The sequence below is a fragment of the Lagenorhynchus albirostris genome, chromosome 6, assembly GCF_949774975.1.
Source record: "Lagenorhynchus albirostris chromosome 6, mLagAlb1.1, whole genome shotgun sequence".
NCBI classification, from domain to species: Eukaryota; Metazoa; Chordata; class Mammalia; order Artiodactyla; family Delphinidae; genus Lagenorhynchus; species Lagenorhynchus albirostris.
In genome coordinates, this window is record NC_083100.1 from 14,481,366 (window position 1) to 14,491,917 (window position 10,552).

At 37.6% G+C, this 10,552-nt stretch overlaps 1 protein-coding gene across 2 annotated transcripts in view; it reads left to right on the forward strand.

Moving 5' to 3' along the window:
• AP1S3 (adaptor related protein complex 1 subunit sigma 3) overlaps window positions 1-7,572 on the forward strand; it is a 55,155-nt gene extending 47,583 nt beyond the window's left edge. For both annotated transcript variants that reach the window (XM_060151262.1, XM_060151261.1), the window contains exons 4-5: window positions 277-414; window positions 5,544-7,572. In XM_060151262.1, the coding sequence (XP_060007245.1) occupies window positions 277-414; window positions 5,544-5,579 (174 nt within the window). In that variant the 3' untranslated portion in view covers window positions 5,580-7,572. The remainder of the gene's footprint in view (window positions 1-276; window positions 415-5,543) is intronic.
• Window positions 7,573-10,552: the final 2,980 nt, after the last annotated feature.

Sequence of the window (10,552 nt, forward strand, 5' to 3'; positions counted from 1 at the left end):
GCTGGGCAGCTTCACTCCTGGACTGAGTCTCAAATTTCCCGTTGTGACATTAAACAGTATTATCTAAGGACATGCTCAGCTTTAATAGAATGTGGTTTTACTTTTATTCAGGGCCTGGATTTCCATAGTTCTACTTTTCTGGCTTTAAAATACCATCTGATATTTTTATCTTTGGTGTGCCACATGGGTGTCACTGTTGAAAAGCTTGAATCACTGGCCCATGTTTCCCCTGATACTACTGCAAGTTTATCAAAATATTCATTTTTGTCTTACCAGGTCTGCGAGCTAGATATTATCTTTAATTTTGAAAAGGCTTATTTTATCCTGGATGAGTTTATAATCGGTGGAGAAATTCAGGAAACATCCAAGAAATCTGCTGTTAAAGCCATTGAGGATTCTGATATGTTACAGGAGGTCAGTACACAGTTTCTCATGCCCTGGGAAAAGATGATGGTGGTGCTGTGATGGCGATGGTGGTAGTGGTGATAGACTGACTGACACTTACTGGGTGTTTACTCTGTGCTGGGTACAGTTTTTATTTTTAAGGTAAATTCTTTATTTTTTAATTTTTATTTTATTTTTAAAATTTTCGGCTGCATTGGATCTTAGTTGCAGCATGCGGGATCTTTCGTTGTGGCATGTGCGCTCCAGAGCGCATGGGCTCTGTAGTTTGCAGCACGCGGGCTCTAGTTGAGACGCGCAGCCTCGGTAGTTGTGGCGCACAGGCTTAGTTGCCGCATGGCGTGTGGGATCTTAGTTCCTCGACCAGGGATCGAACCCGAGTCCCCTGCATTGGAAGGATTCTTTACCACTGGACCACCGGGGAAGTCCCAGGGTGCAGTTTCTAAGTAAGTTACGTGTATTAACTTATTTAATTATCACAGCAACTCTAAGAGGTAGGTATATTGTTACCCTCATTTTAAAGATGAGTAAACTAAGACACAGAGAGGTTTAATGACTGCTCAACGTCACACAGCTAGTAAGCATGGAATAGAGATTTGAACCCAGGTAATTGGGCTCCAGAGTCTTTGCTCTTCATGTCTGAGCTTTTCAGTGAGGATACCACACTATCGAAAAGGGATTACATACTTGGTGCTATTCTTTTCAAGAATAATTTTATGGGAGGTATAAAAAGCCTTTCATTAAAATATCTGTGCTGCCCTGGGAAAGGAGAATAGCAATGCATCATTATTTTACTTGCCAGGGATACTAGAGCTTTATTATTGAAGATGGCGATCATCATATTAATTAAAATTTCCTACCTTCCTGGGAGGCTGTATGTGTGCTCTTATTTGCATAAATAAATTGGGAATTCTGTGGCTTGCTTGTCAAGGGATAAATGGGCCCTGCAGCAGCCATTTGGTCATGTTCCTGACTCTGTGATACGTATATAAAATACACTGGGGCTTTTCTTGTAGATACAGTCCAGATTTGCATTGTCCCTAATATCGGAACGTACCTACATTAACCCCTTCAGTCCTCCCGTGGGCACTGTGAGAAAAGGTGCTTCACCCCACTGAACTTTGCCCTCCCAAATGAGATGATCTGACCAGCCCCTGCTCAAGCATGCCTTTGCCGACCTGGTTTCTACCCCAGCTCTGCCACCTCTAGGTTCTTCTTCTCACAGCATCATTGAATCTATCTTTCTATTTTCATGATAGCTGGTCAGAAGATTCCAGAGCATTATCAAGTGTCTTTTAAAAATTGGCATTAAAGCCATTCTTGCTGCTGTTTGGAAATAAGAGCCTGCTTCAGTGACTAAAACATTAGACATGACTTCCGAGCAACAGTTTTGGCACATCTTTGAGCTGATTACTAGCTCCTGCCCATCTAGGGAACCAGTCCTCAGGTGAATGGATACTGAGAAGGATACAGGGTACCCCTGAGCCTCTGTGCTTGCCTGTTAGGAAGCTGATGCATTTATTTCTAGATGCGTTATCACCTCAAAAAAACGCATTTAAACTTTCTGGTGTTCACTTGGCTGTCTCCAAATGACACAGGAAGGGAATTTTACAAGGTACTTGAGAAATCAGTGGTTTGGAAATTCTACATTACCTTTCTTAAAATATGCCAGCGGGTTATTTATAATTCTATCCTCAGGGTCCTTACTGTGGAATCACGTTATAGGAGAAACAGACATTGAACAGGGTCTTGGGCACTTCAGTAATTAAAGCTCCTTGAATTAGGGCCAAGATACACCTGGGTTATTTTGAATTTCCCCTCTGCAGGAAGTAGAATTTTAAAGGGCTTGCGGGTTATCTGGTGCTTCTAGTTCCATTTAAATCTGGGAAGCAGGTATTGCCTGCTATTTCAAGAGAGAGGCCTTTCACAATTAAACATTAATTGGTCATTCCCTGGTGTCCCTGGTGATTGAGTGGAAGGTCTTGATAGGTGGGTCTCGGGGGACCCTCCATTTAGCTGCCGTGTCCCCATAGTGAGCAGGCAGTATCATGACTGCCCTCTAATCTTTCACTGAATTCACAACACCTGCCAAATAGAAACAGTGTTACCAGTGTTCTCTAGGGATCTGGTACTTCAGCTAAGTCAATGAACATCTGGGGAGCTGGTTGAAAAATTGACTTTGTTTATATGGTTTGCTTTGTGTATCTGGTCAGAGCAGTTGAGCGTATGAATAGGCACAAGTAATATAATTGCATAAAGAGAAAAAATTATTGCTTTCTTTTTTCCCTGTCCTTTGGACCTGAGCATGTATTTGTATTGAATACAAACTTAGTTGCTTACGTTTAAGGGAGGCCTTTGTAATATTGCTTTTACTTTTAGCACAACTGAAAATCTCAGAGTAGGCCCTGAACTCTTCCCTGACCTCTACCCAATAAAAGTTTTTTAGAATAAAAAAACTGTCTCTACATTTTTAGTAAGAAGATACGTAGTCTTAAAGCCCTAAATGCTCAGAGCTTATTCTGAGTGTACTGGGGCTAGATGCTGATAATATGGAAAGAAAGGAACAGTTTAATTGGCTGGGGATGACTTTAAGAGGTACCTTATTTTGAAGGTACCTGTGGACAATGGTGCAAAAATGATTAGAAGGAAAAAGAAACTCTGAAATAAGGTAGTGATCCTTAAACACAGAGGTTGCAATTCTTGGGATCACCAGTGGGGGCGACAAACAGAAGATGTTCCGACCACAGAATAAGAAAGCAAGTTAAGAAGGGAGGGTCAAATGGTACCTCATTAGATCAAGCAATAGGTTACCTCATATGTGTATGTGCGGATTCCTGAGAACCGGCTAGGTGCACCCCAATACTGTCACCCTTAAAAGCACAAACCATGTTAAACAGCTATTGCATTGTGGTTTAACCAGGTTAAACCATAATGCAATAAAAACTCGTAGCATGCATAGTGTTGAATGCACAAGAAACACTGCTGTGCTGGATAGATAACTGGGGTCCCAAGATACCCTAGTCCTCTTGTGAAAGGCTAGGGCAGAGATCTTTAAGTTTATGCCAGCCTTAAATGTCTGTTCCAGCCTTTAAAGGGGCAAGCCCAAGAAAGTACCAACCTCATATGTCATTGGCTCATGTAACTCTACGTAACAGCACAGCTCAGAAAGGGCAGCCAGCGCAGTCTCAGGCAGATTGACTTATCCGGTGGTGTGAGGCAGTGCCAATAGCTAGAGACCAATGAACTGTGAAGCCAGTGAAGTGACAACTCCAGGACCTTTCCTGGCCCAGATCCCTTCTAAGGCTGCAGGCTCATATGGTCAAATTTGCAAAGGTAAGATAGCTCAGCTGCAAAGAATTTGTGGCCATCTAATCAATATGTAAGATATTATAGAAGTGTGTCAGGCACTTAGTGAATGAAACCATTCTGCTATTGGTCTGGATTTTGTGATATTTGTAATTTTTTTTTTTGCGGTACGTGGGCCTCTCACTGTTGTGGCCTCTCCTGTTGCGGAGCACAGGCTCCGGATGCGCAGGCCCAGCGGCCATGGCTCACGGGCCCAGCCGCTCCGCAGCACGTGGGATCTTCCCGGACCGGGGCACGAACCCGTGTCCCTTGCATCGGCAGGTGGACTCTCAACCACTGCACCACCAGGGAAGCCCCGATATTTGTAATTTAAAAAAAAAATTTGTAATCTACTCTCATTTTTTTCTCATTCTAAGTAAATTCATACCCAATTTTATATTTGTAATTTTGTATAGTCTTTTAAATGGGCTAAAGTCTAGGTACCAAGAAATAGTCGTGGGCCCTTGGCCAATGTGATACCCCTGCCAAGTTGACAGACATGGGCAGTATCTGTAAGAGGAGAGACAGGGCAGAGGTCTTAAGGTGTGGGCTTCTCTTGGCCAGTGCTCATCCAGGAGGTGTAAGAGCTTTATAAGAAAGTGTGGATAATGGACCACAAGTATTTTCAGCAGAGGAAGACTGGAGTTTGAAGTAGAGCTGGTGAACACAGTCAGAAAACCTGATTTCTAACCCTAGTATCTTCTGAGCAGTCTTGCTTAGCCATGATCTCGGTCTCTTTGGGCAACGCTGGTCGATGTCTTCCCTGGCAGGTGCACGTGAATCACATCTCCTGGGGTTCAAGCTTCAGAACAGGTTAAGCATTGCTGGTTGCGCTGTGCCTTCCATGTAAGAGGTAGGGGTGTTACCAAAGGCTGGCCCCTTGAGCTCCCTGATTGATTCAACCCAGGGGCCTTGTTACACAAACATATGTTTATAACAGGAGAGGGTAGAAGAGGAAGTCCATCCATCATGCATAATAAAGGGCTTGCATCATGACTGTAACTTTGAACTCTGCCTGTGGTTGTGAATCCATTTAAACATTTTTTTAAAGTACTGGGAAAAAATTAGGGCCTTGTGGCATGTTAGCAAACTTGGTAAGTTATGAGGCGGATGAAGAAACATAATTTATGTACTTTGGAGGAAAGCCTTTTCAAACTACATGAAAGAAATTCTTAAGAATTATGGTCTGTTTATCCCTTATGTCTTGGCAATAAGATGTTCTGTATCTGTAATGATACATATGTTAAGTATGTATGTAACGATACATACGTTATACAGATTTCTCTAATACCTGTGTCTGGAGGTAGTCCTCATGGTTATTTTAGCAGGCACATTTTTCTGAAGTCAACAGCGATAGCTTCGCAGCTGTTGCTTTAGCATTTCTCTTATCAGACATTCCTTTTATGGTCAAGTTTAGCCATTTCTCTGTTGAAAGTTATTTAATTCCAGCCATATGGATGTGTATACAAATTATACTCGAACTTTGAACCACCTTTCTTGATTAGAATGCAAAGATTTATGACCATGTACACTTCAAAAACTTCTTTTCGGGAATTCCCTGGTGGTCCAGTGGTTAGGACTCTGGACTTTTACTGCTGTGGGCCTGGGTTCAATCCCTGGTCAGAGAACTAAGATCCCACGAGCTGTGTGGTGCAGCCAAAACAAAAACAAAAACAAAAACAAAAACTTCTTTCTTCTAATGGCAAAATAAATGAGTAAGAGAATGAAGAATTTTCACAGTCTGCTAAAGGATGTGGTTTAAGGGAAAATTGCTCTTATATATGATTCTCTTTCAGACAATGGAAGAATACATGAACAAGCCTACGTTTTAACCATGCATCTACTTGAAGACTCCAAGTGCTACATGTTGCGAACCTGTAAATAAGCAGTGCCTTGCATCCAGTTATTTGACAGAGCCTCTGGCACCATGCCAAAAATAACTTAAAAGGGATTTTTCTGTTAATTAGCAAAAATTATTGTTTAACATAATATATTTATCATTATTCATGTCTGTATTATACTGTATATGACTACTTGGATGTTAAAACAACTGCTTCATTGCTCAATAGGCTGAATGTTTGTTTGCAGTGTTTTAACTCCATGTCATATTTTTGAGCTAATTTAAATAAATTTATTGCAATGTGTTTTGTTGCATTTGGTCCTCTACTGACAGGGTGTAAACTATATTGTCATAATCCATGATTTTGAATGTAAAGTATATCTTATATCAATAATACTTTTTCTAAATGTTTAGCTTTTTAAATTGTATAATGATTCAAAATTATGTTAATAGTTCAGAGTTCATACATGATGTTAGACATTTTAAATACACTTAATACTGTAATTTCAGTCCAGATACAGTGTATCTGATTTTAATGTCCTGAATTCATTAATTTTTCAGGGCTGGAATTAAGGACAACAACCAAAGATAGTATAGGCCTTAAGTGTTTTTGATGCCTTGGAAGCTGCTATCTAGGCTGAGGTTTTAATTTTACCTTTTAATTGAATATAAGGGGCATTCCAATAAGGTTGTGTTTTGTACAAACTCTATGTATTTATTAAGGTTTTGAGACATCTGAAAAAGTGTCTATAACTTCCCTTACTATAAAAATAGTATAATAAAGATGAATAACAGTAGCAATAATACTTATTAATACTACTATTTTAATAATCTTCTATGTTACAAGCACCCTTAGTTGCTTGAGAGATTTTTGTTTCCAGTATGTTTTCATGTATATCTAATATATTTGAAGACATTGTCTATTAGGCTTACTTGGAGCATTTAATATTATTGCAACCTATATAGTAGGTGCCTTGCCTCCTTTTTCTTTCCTCATCTCCCAAAGAAAATATTTGCTGCTGACTGTCACTATTGTGACTATGTCGCATTCATGCTTCCTGGAAAGTTCTATATAACCAGGTGGTAGAAGTGATCAGACATTCTAGGGAAATAGCTTGTACTGTTCTGTCTGGTGCCCTGCTTTTGATGTCTTACCTGTGCATTTTCAATGTTAGTTTTGAGGTCAAATGTCATCATGTTGCAGTGGTTAGGGACCTTCTAGTATTCTTCCTAAGAGAAGAGTGTGCTTGCTGTTGGGGAATCCAACATGAGGGGAAAATGTCCTCTTTGATTCATTGTGCCAGACATATTTAGGGAAAGATGGCAAGACAAGAGTGGAAGAACATGAGGAAAAATTGACCAACTCCCAAATATAACCATTATTAAAAAGAAAAACTTCAGGTTAGTATATGAAGTAATTATGGGGCTTTTAATATCTAATATTTCCTCAGATTAATCATGTATTTACAATTAGGGCATCAGGTTGAAGTTTGTCATTTTTATCACTTTGTTTACTTTAGATCTTTGATTTTGTGCTTTAGCCTTTTTTTTTTAATATGGCAGAACGCTTTATTTTAAAAAACATTGTATAAAGATAAACTTTATGTAAATTGATGTAAGTTTTTCTGGTTCTTTTGAAGCTCTCCACCATTTTTGGATGAAGGTATTGATTGAATCTCATTCAAATGTACTACACATATTCTGGGGAATTCCATATTAGACACTGTCTAGTTATAGCGGGGGCTCCTCAGACTTTATGTCAGCAGCGCACATATGGTGTGAACATAATGATATGGCACTCTGGGGTAAATTTGAGGGATTTGGGGGACATCTTACATGGACTTTGGTGAAAATAATCATTATGTTTTCTTTATATCATATAATTGTCATTATGTTTTCTTTATATCATATAATTGTAATAAAACCACCAAGGGAAAGATAATAAATATTAAACTTGTATAAAAACTTGCAAATAAAATTTTTTTAAGTTTTTTATTGAGGAACTTCAGCGTGTTTTTATGAATATAATTTTTTTAAATCAGATTTTATGCTTGAAATTGCTATCCATAATTCTTGTTGACGTCCTTCTAATATAACCTCTTCATTTTTTTAGTTTTTTATTGAGGAACTTGAGCATGTTTTTATGAATATATATATATATTTTTTTAAATCAGATTTTATGCTTGAAATTGCTACCCATAATTCTTGGTGAAGTCCTTCTAATATAACCTGTTCATTTTCTAGACAATTACCTATCAAGGTGGAACTTCATAAGCAGGTGACAGCAAATGAGAGAAGAGAATTTATTGTTTTGCTCCTATTGGCTTTTTTCTCACCATTCACCCACATTTTGATAATCTGATCTCTTTACATGTAGTTAATGACTCAACCACCCTTTAAATCTACTAACTCCTTTTCGTTCATTAACAAATGTAAAGTTGACATTTCTTATGATAACTCAAGTGAATTTTTAAAAAATTTATTTATTTTATTTATTTTTGGCTGCATTGGATCTTCGTTGCTGCGCTCAGGCTTTCTCTAGTTGTGGAGAGTGGGGGCTACTCTTTGTTGCGGTGCGTGGGCTTCTCACTGCGGTGGCTTCTCTTGTTTCTGAGCACAGGCTCTAGGCGTGTGGGCTTAAGTAGCTGTGGCATGCAGGCTCAATAATTGTGGTTTGCGGGCTGTAGAGTGCAGGCTCATTAATTGTGGCACACGGGCTTAGTTGCTCCACGGCATGTGGGATCTTCCCGGACCAGGGCTCGAACCTGTGTCTCCTGCATTGGCGGGAGGATTCTTAACCACTGCACTACCAGCGAAGCCCAAGTGAATTGTTAATTCAAACTTTTTCCCGTATCAAGTCTTCTGAAATAGTATAAAGCATTTTCATCAAACATACAACAGATGTTCTTCTACAGCTAGTAATTCTTCTTTAGGATTTGTATTATAATACCCATGAAATATCACTCAGAACTGTCTTTAACTTTACTTTTCTAAGTTTTAATCAATAAACTTTATTGGTAAGTGTTAATATATTTTTTTCACATGGTCCCTGCAATTTTAAATTAAGTTCAGTAGATGCTCTGGAATGTGAGTAAGCAAGCCAATGACTCTTTCAATAATTTGTGAAGGGAGGGTCATTAAATTTTTTTTTTTTTAATCCTTATTGAATGTTCTAAGCATTTCCCTTCAGGGCTTAACAGCATAGTTCCTAACAAGGGTAGACTTAACCGTCTTCTAGATTAGATAGAGTTGTTTTCATGTGGTTGACATGTCCTTTGTTTAACTAATAGTATTATTCCAAAGTGGTAATTTTTACTCATTCCTTCGGAAAATAGTGAGTGTTTCCATGGAGGGTGGTAAAGAGAGCATTTATGCAATTGTGTGAGTTAATGTGGGCTTTTGCTGTTGTTAGCATGATCTTATAACTGAGCTACACCTGATATTGCTATAATTTATAAGAGAACTTTGCTTCTTATTTTACACTTGTGCATGTTTAAAATGTTAATCTTGTGTAAAGTGGTTGTTTAGTAGAAAGACGCCAGCATAGTTTACTTGATAATATTTTGAAGTAAATAAGACATTTAAACTGAAGAAGAGGAAAAATTCTGAGAACACTTGGTTCCAAATGTGAGATAATCCTCATACTGCTTTAATAGTGATTTCAAACTCTCTTTTATACTGTTTTTTGGAGGGAGCGAAATCTGTTGAATTTGTGAAGGCTCCAGTTTTAATAAAATTTTTCCTCTACAGTGGAAAAATATCTAAAATTTGAGACTATATAAATGTGAAGAAAAAAAACTAATGGACTTGTAAGGGGTTTATGGTCGAAAATTGTTTAAAAAATAATTTGTTTTTAAGAATGGTACAAAAATAAATTTTAAAATTATAAAAATATAATTTTGAAAATGAAGGCAGTCAGTGTTGGAAGTATTAAAATATTAATTTCCCTTTAATAAATGTCTAAAAATGTCTTAAATTATAAACATTACTTTCATTTATGTAGGATTAAATAATTTTGGAGAATCTGTATTTAAAGGATTGATTATATTTTCCTGTTTTTAGAAATAAGCCTTTTTATTTCTTGAAGCCAAATTTTAATGCTCTTTTATTGGGTCAGAATTTGGCTAATTATATTAAAAGCTAAAACTGAAACGATGGATGGATGAGTGAATAAACGAAGGCACATAATAAGAAAAATGGACAAAATAAATTATGTTCTACTTAAAATGTCTAATCTTATGATAGTAATAGTTGTAAAGAAAATGATGTGTACATACTTCCGCTATTAGTTGAACACTTCGTTAAAAATGTAAGAGCAGAGAGCAAATTAAGTTGGAAGAAAATTTAAATTTTTTACCTACACACAAAGAAGCTCAAGAATGATAAATCATAAAGTAAAAATCAGACTAACTCATCTGGAAGTGTTACATGTGTGTATATTTTATTTACGTCCTATCAGTTCTCTGTGCTTTCTGTATTCAAAATCGTATGAGCATAATTACTGAATTTAGGAATTTTTCTGAGGCAGCCATCCAAATGCTATTCAAATATAAGTTCAACTCTTGTGAACTTTTGAATCGATGAGAAATAATTGCTTATCATTTTTTAAACTTCTATATATGATTTTCATCCATCAGTCTCAGAGCAAGCAAGTGGGTTTTCTCTCTGGTAGGGATGTTCTGAGGCATAAGACTAAGTGTCATGATGATGTTTAGAGCATCAAAATGGACTAGGGATTGGGAGCCTTCACGCTTGTCCTGAATGTACCACTGACAAGGTTCATGAACTTGCTCTTTGGAATGGATGGAATGTCAGAATCAGATGGGATCATGGAAGTGAGCTAGCCTGAACCACGCATTATACAGAAGAGGAAAGAATAATCATTACATTGACATTTATGTTTTAATCAGGTCCCAGTGCTGATCATTTGCTTAATTAAATCTTGCCTTGATCAAAGGTGTTACC